Genomic DNA, 23,454 nt, shown 5'->3' on the forward strand with positions numbered 1-23,454 from the left:
AAATAAGTTTCATATTATTACAAAAAAAATAGGCTTCATATTGTTACAAAGTAAATAGGCTTCAAATTGTTACAAAGTAAATAGGCTTCAAATTGTTACAAATAAATAGGCTTCAAATTGTTACAAAATAAATAGGCTTCAAATTGTTACAAAATAAATAGGCTTCAAATTGTTACAAAATAAATAGGCTTCAAATTGCTACAAAATAAATAGGCTTCAAATTGTTACAAAATAAATAGGCTTCAAATTGTTACAAAATAAATAGGCTTCATATTGTTACAAAATAAATAGGCTTCAAATTGTTACAAAATAAATAGGCTTCATATTGTTACAAAATAAATAGGCTTTATATTGTTACAAAATAAAAAGGCTTCAAATTGTTACAAAATAAAAAGGCTTCAAAATGTTACAAAATAAATAAGTTTCATATTGTTACAAAAAAAATAGGCTTCATATTGTTACAAAGTAAATAGGCTTCAAATTGTTACAAAATAAATAGGCTTCAAATTGTTACAAAATAAATAGGCTTCAAATTGTTACAAAATAAATAGGCTTCAAATTGTTACAAAATAAATAGGCTTCATATTGTTACAAAATAAATAGGCTTCAAATTGTTACAAAATAAATAGGCTTCAAATTGTTACAAAATAAATAGGCTTCAAATTGTTACAAAATAAATAGGCTTCAAATTGTTACAAAATAAATAGGCTTCATATTGTTACAAAATAAATAGGCTTCAAATTGTTACAAAATAAATAGGCTTCAAATTGTTACAAAATAAATAGGCTTCCTATTGTTACAAAATAAATAGGCATCAAATTGTTACAAAATAAATAAGTTTCATATTGTTACAAAAAAATAGGCTTCATATTGTTACAAAGTAAATAGGCTTCAAATTGTTACAAAGTAAATAGGCTTCAAATTGTTACAAATAAATAGGCTTCAAATTGTTACAAAATAAATAGGCTTCAAATTGTTACAAAATAAATAGGCTTCAAATTGCTACAAAATAAATAGGCTTCAAATTGTTACAAAATAAATAGGCTTCAAATTGTTGCAAAATAAATAGGCTTCAAATTGTTACAAAATAAATAGGCTTAATATTGTTACAAAATAAATAGGCTTCAAATTGTTACAAAATAAATAGGCTTCATATTGTTACAAAATAAATAGGCTTTATATTGTTACAAAATAAAAAGGCTTCAAATTGTTACAAAATAAAAAGGCTTCAAAATGTTACAAAATAAATAGACTTCAAATTGTTACAAAATAAAAAAGCTTCAAATTATTACAAAATAAATAGGCTTCATATTGTTACAGACTAACTTAAAGTGGCTATAAAAAAACAAGTGAAAACTTGCTAAGCAGTGAAATATGTTTATTGGCTCCTTGGATGTATTTCACTTGGTTTTCGGACTATGCCGTGGTCTGGACCTTGGTCACCCTGGCCTTCCTTCTAGGAAATGATGTCATTAAAGTGTGGCCCCGTGTACGTGTGGACTCCATCCCAAACGCAGCTTGTCATTGTTGCACGTTGATGCTCTCCGGTTGTTGCTCCTACAGCCTGCCATGCTGTTGCCATGGCAGCGGTCCTCTCTGGCGTGAGTCATGCTGATCAACCAACTGCTCATAAAATAACCATCACCGGAGGATCAACAAACATGGCGGCTCCACTTTAACAACAAGCTAATGTTATTGTTTCAATGACAAAAAACTGTTGTAATCGTGCCTTTTATGCAAATATGATTTTCTGTTCATCCGTGTTTAATTTCATTTAAAAAAAAAAAAAAAAAGTTTTGTTGGTGAGCTTGAGGAAAAGCCATAATATGATAAACTCATGGAAAGAATCAAAAGTCTTTATTGTTTCTTTCCTTTTTCTTCTTGTAGTGCTTTCATGTGCTTTGTGCGACTTGCCAATTACTTTTCAGTGTATAGATAGCAGTATTATTACCAGTAAGGTACTGTGCCTATTATTCTGCAATTTATGTTTGACCTTTAATAAATACATCATTGTGATCTGGACTCTGGTCTTTTTCTCCATTGTTTACATTTTTTTTGTGTCCGGGTGTTGTTGATTTTTGGCGATTATTTTGTTTTATTTAGTTTTAAAAGATACACTTATTTTAAGTGCACAAAGTATGAATATCTACCGGTGCCAACAGGTTAAAATCCCCCAAAAAAGTATGTGTATTTCAGGCTGTAGCAGTTTTAAAAGATGCACTTATTTTAAGTGGACAAAGTGTGAATATATATTATTTTAAATTAGGTTATGGAAATTTCTAAAGTGTGAGTTTTTGTTTTAGATCTAAAGATGATATGTTTTGTCATTAAATGTGCGAGGTAAAATATAATGACACTGTGCTTTTATTGTGGAAAAAACATCCAGCCGGAAGTGACGGCGGAAGCTGGTTGTTGGCTCCCAGGAAATCGGTTAGGAAGCCAAATGGGTGTTTTTTACGCCATAAATTCTTCTCTTTGTCGTGTAACATTTCTTACTGGCGCCGACAGGTTAAAATCCCACAATTGTTTTATGTGTAACAGTTTTAAAAGATGCATTTATTTTAAGTGGACACAGTATGAATATATATTATTTTAAATTAGGTTATGGAAAAACCTAAGGTGTGAGTTTTGTTTTAGATCTAAAGATGATATGTTTTGTCATTAAACGTGTGAGGTAAAATATAATAACATTGTGCTTTTATTGTGGAAAAAACATCCAGCCGGAAGTGACGGCGGAAGCTGGCTGTGGGCTCCCAGGAAATCGGTTAGTAAGCCAAAAGTGTTTTTTACGCCATAAATTATTCTCTTTGTCTTGTAACATTTCTTACCGGTGCCAACATTTTAAAATCCAAAAATTGTTGTTTGTGTAACAGTTTTAAAAGATGCACTTATTTTAAGTGGACACAGTATGAATATATATCGCCAACAGGTTAAAATCCCACAATTGTTTAATGTGTAACAGTTTTAAAAGATGCATTTATTTTAAGTGGATACAGTATGAATATATATTATTTTAAATTAGATTATGGAAAAACCTCAAGTGTGACTTTTTGTTTTGTCATTAAATGTGCAAGGTAAAATATGATGACACTGTGCTTTTATTGTGGAAAAAACATCCAACCAGAAGTGACGGCGGAAGCTGGCCGTTGGCTCCCCAGGAAATCGGTTAGGATGCCAAATGGGTGTTTTTTACGCCATAAATTCTTCTCTTTGTCGTGTAACATTTCTTACCGGCGCCAACAGGTTAAAATCCAAAAATTGTTGTATGTGTAACAGTTTTAAAAGATGCACTTATTTTAAGTGGACACAGTATGAATATATATCGCCAACAGGTTAAAATCCCAAAATTGTTTTATGTGTAACAGTTTTAAAAGATGCACTTATTTTAAGTGGACACAGTATGAATATATATTATTTTAAATTAGGTAATGGAAAAACCTAAAGTGTGAGTTTTTGTTTTAGATCTAAAGATGATATGTTTTTTCCTTAAACGTGTGTGGTAAAATATAATAGCACTGTGCTTTTATTGCGGAAAAAACATGCAACCGGAAGTGACGGCGGAAGCTGGCCGATGGCTCCATAGATATATGGCTCCCCAAATGTGTGTTTTTTACGCCCTAAATTTCTTCTCTTTGTCGTGTAACATTTCTTACCGGCACCAACAGGTTAAAATCAAAAAATGGTTTTATGTGTAACAGTTTTAGAAAATGCACTTATTTTAAGTGGACACAGTATGAATATATATCGCCAACAGGTTAAAATCCCACAATTGTTTTGTAACAGTTTTAAAAGATGCACTTATTTTAAGTGGATACAGTATGAATATATATTATTTTAAATTAAGTTATGGAAAAACCTCAAGTGTGAGTTTTTGTTTTGTCATTAAATGTGCGAGGTAAAATATAATAACACTGTGCTTTTATTGTGGAAAAAAACATCCAACCGGAAGTTAGCCGTTGGCTCCCCAGGAAATCGGTTAGGAAGCCAAATTGGTGTTTTTTAACGCCATAAATCATTCTCCGTGTCTTGTAACATTTCTTAACCGGCGCCACTTTGCTCGTCGCTTGTTTTGAGATTAACTATTCTGCGGTATATCTACTGGCTGCGCGTCGATAGCACACACGGTGGTACCCCTGGCCGGAAACAGAAGCAGGCCCGGCCGGAAGTAGAAGTAGGCCCGGCCGGACAGCAGGAAGACAGGCAAGGCTGCGGTCGGCGACACTGGCGTGTGTTTATACGGGAATTAGTGTACTGCATGTCGGCTACATCTACTGCGTCACACCGTGTGTGTAACAAGAAGACATATTTTCCTAACTGTGTCCCGCTGCTTAATTAAGTCGGACCTTGGAAGTTTTAGCATGGCACTTAGCAACAGACCAGCTAGCTAACAGCGGATATCAACTTTTTACTAGCCGAGTTTTAACCTCATTTTGGCGGTGTGGCTGAAACAAATATGAGCGCCAGGGCCAATATTGTGAACGAATATATTTACTTTTAAGTCGCCCTCATTTGCTGTCACTTAAAAAAAAAAAAAGCGGTTAAATGTTTGGGGAGCGACTCTAGCGCGCTAGCAGTGTAGCGAAGCCTTTAGCTGCTAACGTTAGCAATGAAAGAATACAAAGTGGTGGTGTTGGGCAGCGGCGGCGTGGGCAAGTCCGCGCTCACCGTGCAGTTTGTCACCGGCACCTTCATCGAGAAGTACGACCCCACCATCGAGGACTTCTACCGGAAGGAGATCGAGGTGGACTCGTCGCCCTCCGTGCTGGAGATCCTGGACACGGCGGGCACGGAGCAGTTCGCCTCCATGAGAGACCTGTACATCAAGAACGGCCAGGGCTTCATCCTGGTCTACAGCCTGGTCAACCAGCAGTCTTTCCAGGTAAACAACACCTTGTCTGGGCTTCTTTTCTAAGTGTGGGCCTCCGCTTCTCAAAGACATCACAGCCCACGGGCCTGCCATGATCCTGAAAAACTGTTTGTGTGAAGTTTATGCCCACCAAAAACAATATTCACTCACTGGGTGAACTAAAAGTCCATTTATTAAAAGCAGCAGATTATTTTACTCAAGCTGCTGCACCGCCCATGAAGTCTTAGGCCCCGTTATCCAGGGTAAATCCCACCTAACCTTATCCGAGTCCACACCCAACAATGCCACCATTTAAAGGCCTACTGAAATGCAATTTTCTTACTTAAACGGGGATAGCAGGTCCATTCTATGTGTCATACTTGATCATTTTGCGATATTGACATATTTTTGCTGAAAGGATTTAGTAGAGAACAACGACGATAAAGTTCGCAACTTTTGGTCGCTGATAAAAAAGCCTTGCCTGTACCGCAAGTAGCAGACGATGTGCGCGTGACGTCACCGGTTGCGGAGCTCCTCACATCTGCACATTGTTTACAATCGTGGCCACCAGCAGCGAGAGCGATTCGGACCGAGAAAGTGACGATTTCCCCATTAATTTGAGCGAGGGTGAAATATTCGTGGATGAGGAAAGTGAGAGTGAAGGACTGGAGGGCAGTGGAAGCGATTCAGATAGGGAAGATGCTGTGAGAGGCGGGTGGGACCTGATATTCAGCTGGGAATGACTACAACAGTAAATAAACACAAGACATATATATACTCTATTAGCCACAACACAACCAGGCTTATATTTAATATGCCACAAATTAATCCCGCATAACAAACACCTCCCCCCTCCCGTCCATATAACCCGCTAGGGCTGCAACAACTAATCGATTAAATCGATTATAAAAATAGTTGGCGATTAATTTAGTCATCGATTCGTTGGAACTATGCTATGCGCATGCGCGGAGGCTTTTTTAAATTTTATTTAAAAAAATTAAAAAATTTTAATTTTTTTTATAAACCTTTATTTATAAACTGCAACATTTACAAACAGCTGAGAAACAATAATCAAAATAAGTACAAAAACAGTACAAAACAGCGCCAGGACGGCGCTGAGGCTACGTCTCATGAGGTGGAGGTAAGCTAGCCAATGATGTGTCATGTACAGCTCACGTGACCACGCCGTCTGGAAACATTCGAAAAATGGCGCAGGAAAACACTACCGATAGTTTAGCGGAGAAACATCTTAAGGTTATTGCTTCAATGGAGAAAAGTGTACAACCTAAGTTGTCAAAAGTGTGGGAACACTTTACTTTAAAGACTTCAAAGAAGACCGTTTCCTGCAAAATGGCACGGAAGTACAACATTGCTTCAGGAGCACCTGCAAAAGGAAACATGTTGGAGCCATGGATGAAGGGAACAACTCACAGTACGTAACTTTTTAAGTCCATAGTGGCAACAAGCATTCATGAGTTCAGCTTTTTTGTAAGCAACTTTAACGTTATGCCTTTGTTGCAACGCGGGGCTGATAATGTGTCTCCGGCACATTTGACTCCGTTTTGAGAGAGAAAACGCACGGTTACCAATTTGGAAATAAACATAACGGACAGAAATATCTCAGGTTGGTTTCATAATGGATCAATGTAGCCGGCCTGATAAAGCTATATAAATATATTTAGATTTGAGTGACGCTTTAGTATAACTAAACGTTATGAAGGTGCTGGAATATTTCATGCTATTATTCAGAGGCAGCCGAAAATGAATCCTTCATTATTCACAACAGGAACGTGTACGATATCTGATTCAGTTCTGATGAGTTACATTTCTGTGTTATTATTTGTGTATGCTGCACCCCCAATGTCCACAACATGGTGCCAGTATGCTGTTTTTTTTCAATAAAATACTGGAAAGGATAGAAATGTAGTTTGTCTCTTTTATCCGATTATTAATCGATTAATCGAAATAATAATCGACAGATTAATCGATTATCAAATTAATCGTTAGTTGCAGCCCTATAACCCGCCAATACAAATCAAACACCCGCACAACACACTCAATCCCACAGCCCAAAGTACCGTTCACCTCCCCAAAGTTCATACAGCACATATATTTCCCCAAAGTTACGTACGTGACATGCACATAGCGGCACGCACGTACGGGCAAGCGATCAAATGTTTGGAAGCCGCAGCTGCGTGCTCACGGTACCGCGTCTGCGTATCCAACTCAAAGTCCTCCTGTTAAGAGTCTCTGTTGTCCCAGTTCTCCACAAGCCTAAGGTAAAGCTTGACTGTCATCTTTCGGGAATGTAAACAATGAAACATCGGCTGTGTTTGTGTTGCTGCAGCCGGCCGAAATACACCGCTTCCCACCTACAGCGTTCTTCCTTGCTGTCTCCATTGTTCATTGAACAAATTGCAAAAGATTCACCAACACAGATGTCCAGAATACTGTGGAATTTTGCGATGAAAACAGACGACTTAATAGCTGTCCCAAAATGTCCTCTACAATCCGTGACGTCACGCGCTGGCGTCATCATACCGAGACGTTTTCAGCAGGATATTTAAAAATTTAAAATTGCACTTTAGTAATCTAACCCGGCCGTATTGGCATGTGTTGCAATGTTAAGATTTCATCATTGATATATAAACTATCAGACTGCGTGGTCGGTAGTAGTGGCTTTCAGTAGGCCTTTTAAGACCCCCGCATGCGCGGAAAATGCGCACATCATAGTCACCTCCTGTGTTGCTTTTTGTGCGACTTCTTAAATGTAACTTGTCTGAACAATATCCAGTGTTGTGCTATTTCAATGAACTGGAATCCAGTGTGCTGTGGGGCCCTATTGTAGTGAATCACACCTGAGCCATTATAAATTAGCACATTTTTCGGAGTGTAAGTCGCTCCGGAGTATAAGTCGCACCGGCCGAAAATGCATAATAAAGAAGGGAAAAAAACATATAAGTCGCACTGGAGTATAAGTCGCATTTTTTGGGGAAATGTATTTGATAAAAGCCAACACCAAGAATAGACATTTGAAAGGCAATTTAAAATAAATCAAGAATAGTGAACAACAGGCTGAATAAGTGTATGTTATATGAGGCATAAATAACCAACTGAGAACGTGCCTGGTATGTTAACGTAACATATTATGGTAAGAGTCATTCAAATAACTATAACATATAGAACATGCTATACGTTTACCAAACAATCTGTCACTCCTAATGGCTAAATCCCATGAAATCTTATACGTCTAGTCTCTTACGTGAATGAGCTAAATAATATTATTTGATATTTTACGCTAATGTGTTAATAATTTCACACATAAGTCGCTCCTGAGTATAAGTCGCACCCCCGGCCAAACTATGAAAAAAACTGCGACTTATAATACTAAAAATAGGGTAATCACATCTTTATTAGACACGTAAACAATGTGATAAAGAACATTTTACATCAATCAAACTCGGGATCTAGATATCTGGTCAGGACACTCCTCACTCTTTACCTTCATTTTCCATTCGTTTTTGGTGACTATATATACCCTGGACCTAGACGTTGAGTCGGCGACATACATGGCGGACAATAACTGATAGTCTGCTTTGCCAGTCCAAATGCATTCGCCGTTTTCCTCGACGGCCAGGTAATACAAAGCACACGCTACCTTCTTTATCACATCCACGGGAGCCCGCATTCTCATTGATTCTCCTTGGACAAATGGACAAAGTTTTCCGCTAAGTAGAATACCAGCTGACCCGACCGGACATTGGAAAGTTCTCTTGACGTCTGAGAAGTGTTGTATCCCAAATAGCTGCAATGGCTTTCTCTTAAAGTATTCATGTGTGATTTCCACAAGCGTCTGCACATGTAGAAAAAGGAGAAACACGGGCATGTCTGGATGACTTGCCTACATATTTCCAGTGGTTAGCTCCGTGTTACGAAATCGCTTTATTATGAAGCTGACTGTGTGGCGGTCTTTCTGGCGACACTTCCTCTCCGAACTCAGTTTGTAAACTATCAATGAGTCCATACAAAGCGAAGTGCCGGAGATTCAAGAAATACACGGCTCCCTTACCCATGTAACAGTTGTCCGAGGAGGGTTACCTTAAACGCTGGTTTAGTGTGGCTGAAAGGGGCTTAGGATAAACAATTATTAATTTAAGGGGTTAAACGACTTAGTGTAGACATGGCCTTATGCCCCGTTTACACTAAGCCAGATAAGGTTATCCAGGGTAAATCCCACCTAACCTTATCCTTGTCCACACACACACAATGGTCGTTTAAGACCCCCTCCCCCCTCTGTCTGCCGGCACAACACGACCTAATACGCATGCGCGGAAAATGCGAACGTCATTGTCACCTCCTGTGTTGCTTTGTGTGCAACTTCTTATATGTAACTTATCTGAACAATATCCAGTGTTGTGCTATTTCAATGAACTGGAATCCAGTGTGCTGTGTGGCCCTATTGTAGTGAATCACACCTGAGACATCATAAATTAATCAAATCTTTATCAGACACGTAAAAATCCGTCCGGACATTGGAAAGTTCTCTTGCCGTCTGAGAAGTGTTGTATCCCAAATAGCTGCAATGGCTTTCTCTTAAGGTATTCATGTGTGATTTCCACAAGCGTCTGTACATGTAGAAGAAGGAGAAACACGGGCATGTCTGGATGACTCACCTCCATATTTCCAGTGGTTACCTCCGAGTTACGAAACCGCTTTATTATGAAACTGACTGTGGCGCGGTCTTTCTGACGTCACTTCCTGTGTGGGGCGCGGTCTTTCTGACTTCACTTCCTCTCCGAACTTAGTTTGAAAACGATCAATGAGTCCGTACACAGCTAAGAGCCGGAGATTCAAGAAATACACGGCTCACTTACCCGTATAAAAAATTGTCCGAGGAGGGAGACCTTAAACGCTGGTTTAGTGTGGCTGAAACGGGGCATAGGCTAAATAATTATTCCTTTAAGGAGTAACATGGCCTTAACCACCTAACATTTTGTAAACCCCATTTTTGTATAAAAAGTTAAAGTCCCAACGATAGTCACACACACACACACTAGGTGTGGTTAAATTACACTCTGCATTTGACCCATCCCCATGTTCACCCCCTGGGAGGTGAGGGGAGCAGTGAGCAGCAACGTGGCCGCGCTCCGGAATTATTTTGGTGATTTAACCCCCAATTCAAACCCTTGATGCTGAGTGCCAAGCAGGGAGGCAATGGCTCCCATTTTTTTAAAATTGTCTTTGGTATGACTCGGCCGGGGTTTGAATTCACGACCTTCCAGTCTCAGGGCGGACATTCTAACCACAAGGCCACTGAGCAGATAAGGACACCTTATCTACTCTAAAAATCATCTTTTGGTATATTTTTAAAAAACATTGCAAACATCCATCCATTTTCTATCGCTTGTCCCTTTCGGCGTCGCGGGGGGTGCTGGAGCCTATGTCAGCTGCATTCGGGTGGAAGGCGGGGTACACCCTGGACAAGTCGCCATCTCATCACAGGGCCAACACAGATCGACAACATTCACACTCACACACTAGGGACCAATTAGTGTTGCCAATCAAGCTAATCATTGCAACCATTCCTGTTGGAATTTGATAGAATGACTTCCTTGGCAGATAGGCTTCAGCACCCCCCCACCCCCCACCCCCCCCCCCCCACCCCACCCCGCGGCCCCAAAAGGGACAAGCGGTAGAAAATGGATGGATGGACGGACTTCCTTGGCAGTATACCTACGTCTTTATATGTGCATAACTGCTTTGGAAATGGAATAATATGGGCTATACTGATTCAATTTAACGATTCGATTCAGAATTTTAGTTTGCCGTTACGATTCATGGGAGATATGTTCTTTTTACAACGTTATGACCAAAAACTATTCTGTGAGTTGAAATCAATTGAGTAACCTTTTAGAAAAAAACATCAACCAGTGTGACTGTGGAATAAACACTGGATACCTGACACTGCAGGTGAAGTCTTCGTTATATTGTGCTTGGTTTTTGTTCGGAAATTAGGTATAAATGAATTATAGATACAAACAAGTAAACAATGAATGATCAATACATTCACATCTTGTTTGAATAAAGTGCAACCAACACTGTAGGTTGAATTAACAAGAGGAAACATTTTCTGTTCACATTTTCAATATTCAAGACATGTTCAATAAAAGTACAGTCACCAACATTTTACAGTAGATTTAACTTCTGCTTTTGTTTTTCAACATAAAAAAAATACAATATTAACATAAAAAATAAAGTGCAATTAACAGTCGATTTCCCTGCTGATTTTACTGTTTTCGACCAAAATAATACAAATACAAAATTATATAAAATATTAATTGCAACCAAATCTCAGGTTAAACGAGCCGTGGTTTGACCTGCTACTGCTCTCATTTTAATAAACCGCTACGTTAGCAGAGAAGTCACAACAAATGCAAAAGCCACAACACAAAAACATAAAGCCACGACAACTATGAAAGAACACACAACAACATAAACACGTAACGGAATTGACTGTGCATACGTTTCGGCGACTTACTAAGGCGAGAAATTGAAAACGGTGTAGTGAACGAAGTAGGAAAAGTGTGACCTTTTTTTTTTTTCAGTCATTGATAACTTTTCCAATAATGCCAATATACCACGTCCGTTACACTGCTTTCAACCTTCCGTCGCCGTACCATTTTGTATGTCACGTTCTTTGTGGCTCAAAGTTGCGTTGTGGCTTTATATTATTGCGTTGTGGCTGTATATTATTGTGTTGTGGCTGTATATTATTGTGTTGTGGCTGTATAATATTGTGATATTATACTAGGGTTGTACGGTATACCGGTATAAGTATAGTACCATGATACTAATGAATCATATTCAGTACTATACCGCCTCTAAAAAAGTACCGGTCCCCTACAACCCCGACGTTGTCACGTCGTGACGTTGCTGGTTTTACGAGCAGAAGAGCATGTTGGGCAGCGCACACACACAGAGTACTTACAAGCAGACACAGTGTGTAGACAGAAAAGGGAGAATGGATGCATTTTGGTGTAAAAAGTAAAGATAAAGGTGAAGTTATAACACTGAAACACCCTCAGGAAGAGGTGCTTTATGACATGGCTAGCTAAAGTCCATCCACAGTCTGCAGTGTTTTAGCTACTTCTAAATCACGAATCCTCGTCTCCATGGCGACAAATAAAGTATGTTTCTTACATGTACCATTATCACTGGAGGACGAGGAATAGCTAAACATGCTTCACTACACACTATAGCTCACTGGCGTCACCGCTAATAGCGCCGTTCCTGAATGTAAACAAACGCCATTGGTGGATCTGCACCTAACAGCCACTGTAATGATACCAAGTACAAGAACGTATCTAGTCGATACTATGATACAAAATTTTGTTTCGGTTAAAAAAAATTCATATCATGTTTATAAACTCAGGAAATACGTCCCTGGACACAATGTAAACAAACGCCATGGGTGGATCTACACCTGACATCCACTGTAATGACACCAAGTGCAGGAGCGTATCTAGTCAATACTACTATGTTTTGAATATGACCAATGTATGATCCTGTAACTACTTGGTATCGGATCGATACCTAAATGTGTGGTATCATCCAAAACTAATGTAAAGTATGAAAGAACAGAAGAGTAAGTGATTATTACATTTTAACAGAAGTGTAGATAGAACATGTTAAAACAGAAAATAAGCAGATATTAACAAGTAGATTAATAATAATTTTTTACAGTTTGTACCTCGTAATGTAGACGAAATAATAGGTACCGGTAGATAAATGACACAATATGTTACTGCATACGTCAGCAGACTAATTAGGAGTCTTTGTTTGTTTACTTACTACTAAAAGACAAGTTGTCTAGTATGTTCAGTATTTTATTTAAGGACTAAATTGCAATAATAAACATATGTTTCATGTACCTTAAAATGTTTTGTTAAAATAAAGCCAATAATGCCGTTTTTATGTGGTCCCCTTTATTTAGAAAAGTATCGAAATACATTTTGGTACCGGTACCCGTACCAAAATATTGGTATCGGGGCAACCCTACATCCTACTCTTAGGTGTCATATAAAGGTAAAAGTTAATGCTTCATGTACCCTAAGATTTTTTGTTAAAATAAAGCCAATAATGCTATTTTTTTGTGTAACCCTTTATTTAGAAAAGTATCTAATAGTATTGAGATACATTTTGGTACCGGTAACGGTACCAAAATATTGGTATCGGGACAACCCTAAACGATACCTATCTTCCGGAAGGCAAACTTACAAAGCACAGACCGATGTGGTTCAATCTAAAATGTCTTAGATTTCTACAGACAATATGTCCATTCATGCAAGATATAAAAGAGTGGAGACACTATTCTCTCTCTCCTATAATCTGGAGCTATTTTCCCAAGCTCCGCCATACAGCTTGTTTTTTAAAAAACTGACATTAACGACATGTCCATTTGTCATTATCATTGTTCTATGCACTATTTTAATCTTTTTAAAATAACACACACGATATTGACTCTAACAAAATGTTTGAATGTCTTTCATTAGGATATCAGACCCATGCGAGACCAAATAGTGCGAGTGAAGCGTTTTGAGAAGGTCCCGCTGATCCTGGTGGGCAACAAAGTGGACCTGGAGTCGGAGCGCGAGGTCGCCGGCTCGGACGGTCGGGCGCTGGCTCAGGAGTGGGGCTGCCCCTTCATCGAAACGTCTGCCAAGAGCAAGACCATGGTGGACGAGCTGTTCGCCGAGATCGTGCGTCAGATGAACTATTCCACGCTGCCGGAGAAGCAGGAGCCCTGCTGCACGGCCTGCGTGGTCCAGTGAAGAAGAGGTACGGGGGTTCATTTGTTCCTTTTCACATCAAGCCAGGACCCAGCCCCTTTTTGCTGTGAATATGCCTCACAAGTTTGGGGGAAATGTGACACTTTGGTGTGTGCGTGTGTGTGTGCAATCGATTTAGGTGAAAGTGTGAAGGATGCGTGTGGGCGGTGCGGCGCAGTGCAAAAGCATGATGTTCTAATATGTCCTACACAGCACCGTAAAGAACGCCGCAGTTAGACCAAGCAGACCGTACAAAGGAAAAACGCGACATCCTGGAAAAGAAATTATGTTTGAAAACAGGAAGTGAGATTGTCATTGTCAGAGAAGTTGCCCTCTGTTGCAGAAACCTACACAGCCACACTTTTAAAGCCTGCTTGCGGTTGTTGCTGTTTTTATACAACGCTGTAAGTCGCTTACATTGCATAGCAGCACAACTACAGTAGGGCACTGCCTCTAAGGGCGCACTCATGGTTTAGGTCAGGGGTCGGCAACCCGCGGCTCCGGAGCCGCTTGCGGCTCCTTGACCACTCTGATGCGGCTCAGCTACATACATGCCGACCCCCCCGATTTTCCCAGGAGACTTATGGATCTCAGTGTCTCTCATAGACAACTCCCAGGGAAAATATAATCCTATTTACACTCGAATTACTAAATAAAGGGCGTGCCCTAATTGCACTGCAGTAATTGTCCTCTAGAGCATTTACATACAGCGTGCCAGTCCAGCCACATGTTGCATGTTGTTATTACTTGCACACACAGGAGACAGCAAAGCATACTTACTCATCAGCCACACAGCTTACACTGACGGTAGCCGTATCAAACAACTTTAACATTGTTACGTTACAAATATGCGCCACACTGTGAACCCACACCAAAAAAGAATGAAAAACACATTTCTGCAGAACATCCCACCGTAACACAACATAAACACAACACAATCATTACCCAGAATCCCATGCAGCCCTAACTCTTCCGGTCTACATTATACACCCCCGCTACCACCAAATCCCCCCACACATCAACACCCCCCCCCCCCTCTCCGTGCGTTGGTTGAGCGGAAGAGTTAGGGCTGCATGGGATTCTGGGTATTGGTACCGTCAGTGTAAGATGTGTGGCTGCTGAGTTAGTACGCCTTGCTGTCTCTTACGTGAGCAAGCTGAAACTGCATTCTACATGTGGTCGAGCAGGTACACTGTCAGGGCAGACTGTAGAGGGCGCCAAATGCAGTGTCATCACGCTCTGATATTCGGGAGTCCCCCGGGAAAAATGAGAGGGTTGGCAAGTATGACGCTATCAAGCGCCATTCATTCAGAACTCGCGGGCTGCACTAACATCAAATTTCCACATTAAAGTGCGTGCCGGTGCGTGTGTCGGAGACCACTGGTTAACATAGCACAAAGCATTTAAACTTTGTATGCGGGGTTTTTCATTTTAAATTTAAAACATTTTTTTGTGGCTCCCATTACTTTCTTTAATTTGTGAAACTTGCCAAAATGGCTCTTTGAGTGGTAAAGGTTGCAGACCCCTGGTTTAGGTCAAGGGGCAAACCATCGGTTTAGGTCAAACCCATGGTTTGAACTAAACCATGGGTGTCAAACTCTGGCCCGCCGTGTAGTTTCACTTGGCCCTTGAGGCGATATCATATTAAAACAAGAGCTGGCCCGCCGATTATATACAGCGGCGGTGCCGCGGTAACACCGCATTCACAGATAATTCTCATACTTGCCAACCCTCCCAACTTTCTGTGCCCCTCCCTCGAAAACCATCAAGTCTGCTTTTCATCCAGTCCAACAAGTGCTAGCCTAGTCACATATGTGCGGCTGCTGCACGCACACACACGTGAATGCAACACATACTTTATCAACAGCGATACAGGTCACACTGAGGGTGCCCGTAAAAAACAACTTTAACCCTTTTAGAAATATACGCCACACTGTGAACCCACACTAAACAAGAATGACAAACATATTTCGGGAGAACATCCGCACTGTAACACAACATAAACACAACAGAACAAATACCCAGAACCCTTTGCAGCACTGTTGTGTTTATGTTGTGTTACGGTGCGGATGTTCTCCCGAAATGTGTTTGTCATTCTTGTTTAGTGTGGGTTCACAGTGTGGCGTATATTTCTAAAAGTGTTAAAGTTGTTTTTTACGGGCACCCTCAGTGTAACCTGTATCGCTGTTGATCAAGTATGCGTTGCATTCACGTGTGTGTGCGTGCAGCAGCCGCACACATCTTGTGACTGGGCCGGCACGTTGTCAGAATGGATGAAAAGCGGACGTGACGACAGCTCTTAGAGGACGTTAAATTAAGGCAGTGCCTTTTAAGGCACGCCCCCAAGACTGTGGTCCGGGTGGACCACGAAAGTGGTCCCCAACAACCAGTCCGCGGACCGATTGGTACAGGGCCGAACAACAAATAAAACAAAAATGTTTTTTTTGTTTTTTTTAAATTAAATCAACATAAAAAACACAATATATACATTATATATCAATATAGATCAATACAGTCTGCAGGGATACAGTCCGTAAGCACACATGATTGTATTTCTTTATGAAAAAAATATGAAATAAAAATACCCCACCCCCACCCCAGGTCCGTGGGACAAATTTTCAAGCGTTGACCTGTCCGCAGCTACAAACAGGTTGGGGACCACTGGACTACGAGATATAATGACTGATGAACACCTTCGTTGGATAATGAAGGTTGCCTCAGCTCAAAGCCTGAGCCCCGACATTAATGAACTAGCATCCAAGAAAAGATGGCAGGTATCTGGCTTGGGCACATCAGATTAGATCAGTGTGTCGCAAACTGAGCAGTTTAAAGTCCAGAATGGTTGGTTTATTCATTGTTATTTTATTTTCAAATGTATTAGCCTGTGGAAAAAGTTAATGTTGATATTTACCTCAGAAGGCTGCAAATAGAAAAGAGGCATTCAATTTTTATTTAAATTGTATTTGATATGCCATTGATATTTTTTAATTATTATTATTTGAAACTGGATTTTGCGTGTCACTATAAAGTTATATAAGCCTTGCTTGGTCAATATTCAATGCAAAACTTGTTTGGGTCCCTATTAAAAGGTTAACTTGTTCAACCTTGGCCCGCGGCTTTGTTCAGTTTTAAATTTTGGCCCACTCTGTATTTGAGTTTGACACCCCTGACCTAAACTAAAAGTGTGCTACTAGGGGTGTAACGGTACGTGTATTTGTATTGAACGTTTTCGGTACGGGGGTTCTGGTTCGGTTCGGAGGTGTACCAAACGAGTCTCCACACGGACATATTAAGTAGCGTAACGCACGTTGTATAAACAATGCACACCGAGGCACAACACACGGCATGCTAGCAGCTAACGGGCTAGGATAGACTGCCCATATGTCCTCTTTTCACCGGACATGTCTTCTTTTGCGGAGCTGTCAGGGCGGAGTTTCTTAAATGCCTCAAATGTCCGGCATTTTGAGTTAGGGTTGCGTGTATTTTCAATGTACGTTCAGGGTTAAGAAGGGGTTGAAAACAAAACAAATTGTGCGCGCAGCAGCATTGGTGAGGGAGGGGCAGAGACAGAGAGAGTTATGATAAACGCGCATGCGTCGCCAGGCTCTGCTTTTTATCCATAGATTTATCAGATTTAATTTTTTATTATCTATAGCAGGGGTGTCAAAAGTGTGCCCCGGAGGCCATTTGCAGCCCACAGCTAATGTTTTAAAGGCCCACGGCACATTCTAAAAATACTATTAAAATAAACAAAAACGTAACAAAAGTGAAATAAAAAAGCTTAAAGGTTAAATGTAATTTAGAAAAAGTTGCAATGTTGACTAATAAAACAAAGCTGTTTTTTTTCTTTCAAACTGTCATTGCTCAAAACATAATATTGAATCGAAATCAATGTTATTATGAATTATTGACCTATCCAAGGTTCCCATTACTTCACATCAAATATTCCACTAAAAAATATATTTTTAGTGGAAGATTTTGCAAATTTGGTAAATAAATAACCCAAAAATGTATATTTTATTGTTTTCTTACTGTACCGAAAATGAACCAAACCGTGACCTCTAAACTGAGGTACGTACCGAACCGAAATTTTTGTGTACCGTTACACCCCTATGTGCTACACTGAATAACAGCCAGGTGCTCCATGCTTATTCTCTTTGGCCGCAATTGAAAGAGTTGGTCTAGGTCAGAGCTGGGCAAATATTTTGACTTTGAGAGAAAAAATGTGTCTGGGGCACATTTAGCTGTAAAAATCTGCTGTACAGTACGTGTGTTTGGGTCCCTTTTTTTCAGGAACACTAATACCAAAAGTCACAATGAACTGATAGAGTTCTAAAAACAGACCACCTCAAAAACGGGATGGGATTTTACAGTTTTTTACTGAATGGGACACCCAAAATGTACATGAAAATAAAGGAAGTGGGATCCATCCATCCATCCATTTTCTTCCGCTTATCCGAGGTGGGGTCGCGGGGGCAGCAGCCTAAGCAGAAAAGCCCAGACTTCCCTCTCCCCAGCCACTTGGTCCAGCTCCTCCCGGGGGATCCAGAGGCGTTGCCAGGCCAGCCGGGAGACACAGTCTTCCCAACGTGTCCTGGGTCTTCCCCGTGGCCTCCTGCTGGTCGGACGTGCCCTAAACACCTCCCTAGGGAGGCATTCGGGTGGCATCCTGAGCAGATGCCCGAACCACCTCATCTGGCTCCTCTCCATGTGGAGGAGCAGTGGCTTTACTTTGAGTTCCTCCCGGCTGACAGAGCTTCTCACCCTATCTCTAAGGGAGAGCCCCGCCACCCGGCGGAGGAAACTCATTTCGGCCGCTTGTACCTGTGATCTTGTCCTTTCGGTCATAACCCAAAGCTCATGACCATAGGTGAGGATGGGAACGTAGATCGACCGGTAAATCGAGAGCTTTGCCTTCCGGCTCAGCTCCTTCTTCACCACAACGGATCGATAGAGCATCCGCATTACTGAAGACGCCGCACCGATCCGCCTATCGATCTCACCATCCACTCTTCCCTCACTCGTGAACAAGACTCCGAGGTACTTGAACTCCTCCACTTGGGGCAAGATCTCCTCCCCAACCCGGAGATGGCACTCCACCCTTTCCCGGGCGAGAACCATGGACTCGGACTTGGAGGTGCTGATTCTCATCCCAGTCGCTTCACACTCAGCTGCGAACCGATCTAGTGAGAGCTGAAGATCCTGGCCAGATGAAGCCATCAGGACCACATCATCTGCAGAAAGCAGAGACCTAATTCTGCAGCCACCAAACCGGATCCCCTCAACGCCTTGACTGCGCCTAGAAATTCTGTCCATAAAAGTTATGAACAGAATCGGTGACAAAGGGATATACAATATCGACTATGAACAATAAACAATAAAACCCTGAACATTAACGACACATGAACATATTTTACTTCTCAGACCAGCTCCTCCATAGACATCTTTTACAATCAAGCAAAACACAACAAAAATGCAACAAACAGCAAAATATGAATGCAAAGTGTAATAAACACCTACAATATGATATTTTATTACTTTTATGCAGAACTTTTGTCATAAACATTTGCTGACACACGCGTTTGGGGCTGAAAACAAACCCCGCCCACTCTGCATTGTTCCTGGTCTGAGCTGCTGTGACGTAGATTAGCGTAGTGCTATAGCGGGATCTTTCTGTGTGGAGTTTGCATGTTCTCCCCGTGACTGCGTGGGTTCCCTCCGGGTACTCCGGGCCTCCTCCCACCTCCAAAAACATGCACCTGGGGATAGGTTGATTGGCAACACTAAATGGTCCCTAGTGTGTGAATGTTGTCTGTCTATCTGTGTTGGCCCTGCGATGAGGTGGCGACTTGTCCAGGGTGTACACCGCCTTCCGCCCAAATGCAGCCGAGATAGGCTCCAGCGACCCCGAAAAAGGACAAGCGGTAGAAAATGGATGGATGGATGGATGCATTTAAAATAAGCGACAGAAGAATGTTAATTTGTAGTTTTTGCTTTTTGTGTATTTTACTGGTTGTCTTTCTTATGTCTTTTGAAGGTTCCTCATGCTAATGCTTAACCTCTTAAGGCCCAAGGTGTTTGTTTACATGCTTTTTTTTATTTCTCTTTGCTATTTGGGCTTATTGGACCCTAATTAGAATAAAAACTAAGAATCATCTTTTGATATGATGTACTTAGTCCATAAGTACACAAACGTGTACTTCATGTTTAGTGACATGCTAATTCTTATTTTTACACTTTTTTTTTCAAATTCCATTGTATGTTATACTCTTCTGACACCACCAGATGGCATAAGACCCCAATTCAGTATTGTACACAATATTGGAAATACAAACCCCGTTTCCATATAAGTTGGGAAATTGTGTTAGATGTAAATATAAACGGAATACAATGATTTGCAAATCCTTTTCAACCCATATTCAATTGAATGCACTACAAAGACAACATATTTGATGTTCAAACTCATAAACGTTATTTTTTTTTTGCAAATAATAATTAACTTAGAATTTCATGGCTGCAACACGTGCCAAAGTAGTTGGGAAAGGGCATGTTCACCACTGTGTTACATGGCCTTTCCTTTTAACAACACTCAGTAAACGTTTGGGAACTGAGGAGACACATTTTTGAAGCTTCTCAGGTGGAATTCTTTCCCATTCTTGCTTGATGTACAGCTTAAGTTGTTCAACAGTCCGGGGGTCTCCGTTGTGCTATTTTAGGCTTCATAATGCGCCACACATTTTCAATGGGAGACAGGTCTGGACTACAGGCAGGCCAGTCTAGTACCCGCACTCTTTTACTATGAAGCCACGTTGATTTTTTAACATGTGGCTTGCCGAAATAAGCAGGGGCATCCATGGTAACGTTGTTTGGATGGCAACATGTGTTGCTCCAAAACCTGTATGTACCTTTCAGCATTAATGGCGCCTTCACAGATGTGTAAGTTACCCATGTCTTGGGCACTAATACACCCCCATACCATCACAGATGCTGGCTTTTCAACTTTGCGCCTATAACAATCCGGATGGTTCTTTTCCTCTTTGGTCCGGAGGACACGACGTCCACAGTTTCCAAAAACAATTTGAAATGTGGACTCGTCAGACCACAGAACACTTTTCCACTTTGTATCAGTCCATCTTAGATGAGCTCAGGCCCAGCAAAGCTGACAGCGTTTCTGGGTGTTGTTGATAAACGGTTTTCGCCTTGCATAGGAGAGTTTTAACTTGCACTTACAGATGTAGCAACCAACTGTAGTTACTAACAGTGGGTTTCTAAAGTGTTCCCTAGCCCATGTGGTGATATCCTTTACACACTGATGTCGCTTGTTGATGCAGTACAGCCTGAGGGATCGAAGGTCACGGGCTTAGCTGCTTACGTGCAGTGATTTCTCCAGATTCTCTGAACCCTTTGATGATATTACGGAGCGTAGATGGTGAAATCCCTAAATTCCTTGCAATAGCTGGTTGAGAAATGTTTTTCTTAAACTGTTCAACAATTTGCTCACGCATTTGTTGACCAAGTGGTGACCCTCGCCCCATCCTTGTTTGTGAATGACTGAGCATTTCATGGAATCTACTTTTATACCCAATCATGGCACCCACCTGTTCCCAATTTGCCTGTTCACCTGTGGGATGTTCCAAATAAGTGTTTGATGAGCATTCCTCAACTTTATCAGTATTTATTGCCACCTTTCCCAACTTCTTTGTCACGTGTTGCTGGCATCAAATTCTAAAGTTAATGATTATTTGCAAAAAAAAAAAAAAGTATCAGTCTGAACGTCAAATATGTTGTCTTTGTAGCATATTCAACTGAATATGGGTTGAAAATGATTTGCAAATCATTGTAGTCCGTTTATATTTACATCTAACACAATTTCCCAACTCATATGGAAACGGGGTTTGTAAGAGCCAAAAGGTGCTGTCCACGCATGTGGCCACTAAACCTTTAGTTAATGGCCAAATATGCAAATGTATAGCACTGAAAATACATATTTGTACTAACATGCTGTTGTTTGTTTGTGTCCTCTTGCAGACACCGTCTGTTTGTTTTGGATCACCACAAGCATTTTTTTGATGGAGTGAGGGCCACCGGACTTTGCGACACAACCTGCCGCGCCCTGGTAACATTTCTGTCTTTAACAGAGCATCTGGCAGCCAAGATGTCAGTCCTATTTTTGATATCCTAACTGTTTTAAAGATGTTTTTGCTGCAACTTATAAAGCATTTTTGTGGCGTGAAGTGACGGGACGACAGACTCGGGCAGCCATCTCGGAATTGTATTCTTACGTTTTCTCTCCCCGCCTTCCTTTTAGTCAGAAACGGCACTCAAGTGCAATAAACAGGTGTTGGTGAGGTTGCAGCTTCTTTTTTAAAGCTGCTTTAATCCCTCTTCTAAACTTTATTACTTGTATTACGTCACCGTTTTGGAAATTTTGAACAAGTGTTTCATAGTATGGAAACATTTCATTTGAAGCATGCCTACTTTTAAGTTAACTGCTGTTGAGTTACGCTGCAAGTGTAATTCCTCATTCTATTTTTACAAGTTGGTCTAGACTTACAGTATGTGCTGAAAATGCAGCTTTTGCTTCAGGAAATGTCGACAGGGATGTTTGACTGTGGAACAAACTCTTATTTCGCAGCAGCCTGTTAGAGGACATTTTTAAAGCTACAAATTTGCCTGCTCAGAATTCGTGACAAGAGGGATTTGACTGCTTTGAGCCTGACTCTTAGATACGTGAGTGAGGTGCACAGGGCGTGGGTCAATCTCCATCTTTGAGGAGGGGGCAACACGGGGACCACCAAAGAAAGTGCACAGTTTGTTGGACGACACGACACGTGTTGCTTTAAAGCTGCAAAGAGTAGCAGAAGTGGTTATGCTATGGCACAGTTAAGCAGATTTAACATTGCTTTGATTTTTTTTTTAATAGTAACATATTTATTGCAAACTAATGGTGTGAGTAGCCAGTTATAAACATTTAATTTTATACTAGTTTAATGCTTTTGTGACTTCAGAAAACATGGTATTTGTGTTTTGTTTTTTTTTATTAAGCTGAGAATTTAACAGAGCCTTAAAATAATTTCTGGTGCATCCTGGTGTCCTGTTTGTTTTTTTTCTCATCAAAAGCTACCACAGTAAATAAAACCTGACTTTCTACTTTCATCTTGTATGGAAACATAAAACACTTTACTCTTTCTGCAAAGCAAGAGGCGCTTAAAATTGTGAGCTGAAAGCCTTCTTGTTTGATGTGTAATGAAATGTAAACCTTCAATATTCCATCCATCCATCATCTTCCGCTTATCCGAGGTGGGGTTGCGGGGGCAGCAGCCTAAGCAGAGAAGCCCAGACTTCCCTTTCCCCAGCCACTTGGTCCAGCTCTCTCCGGGGGATCCAGAGGCATTCCCAGGACATAGTCTTCCCAACGTGTCCTGGGTCTTCCCCGTGGCCTCTTACCGGTCGGACGTGCGCTAAACACCTCCCTAGGGAGGCGTTCGAGTGGCATCCTGACCAGATGCCCGGACCACCTCATCTGGCTCCTCTCCATGTGGAGGAGCAGCGGCTTTACTTTGAGTTCCTCCCGGATGGCAGAGCTTCTCACCCTATCTCTAAGGGAGAGACCCGCCACCCTTCATTATAACACTTATATAAGACTTTTAAAGTCATTTTGATAGTAGGCTATTATGGACACATCAGCGGTAGAAAATGGATGGATGGACATCATGTGTTGTCTTCATTATAACACTTATATAAGACTTTTAAAGTCATTTTGATAGTAGGCTTATATAG

The 23,454-nt window shown here is 40.9% G+C and overlaps 1 protein-coding gene across 1 annotated transcript; it reads left to right on the plus strand.

The window, feature by feature from the left end:
• Positions 1 to 3,935: 3,935 nt before the first annotated feature.
• rap2c (RAP2C, member of RAS oncogene family) lies at positions 3,936 to 22,758 on the plus strand. Its single transcript, XM_062044257.1, has 3 exons — positions 3,936 to 4,879; positions 13,399 to 13,684; positions 21,703 to 22,758. Exons 1-2 carry the CDS (start codon positions 4,607 to 4,609, stop codon positions 13,675 to 13,677), a joined length of 552 nt encoding a protein of 183 aa, XP_061900241.1. The 5' UTR covers positions 3,936 to 4,606; the 3' UTR covers positions 13,678 to 13,684; positions 21,703 to 22,758.
• Positions 22,759 to 23,454: the final 696 nt, after the last annotated feature.

The sequence above is a fragment of the Entelurus aequoreus genome, linkage group LG04 (assembly GCF_033978785.1).
Source record: "Entelurus aequoreus isolate RoL-2023_Sb linkage group LG04, RoL_Eaeq_v1.1, whole genome shotgun sequence".
Taxonomy (NCBI): Eukaryota; Metazoa; Chordata; class Actinopteri; order Syngnathiformes; family Syngnathidae; genus Entelurus; species Entelurus aequoreus.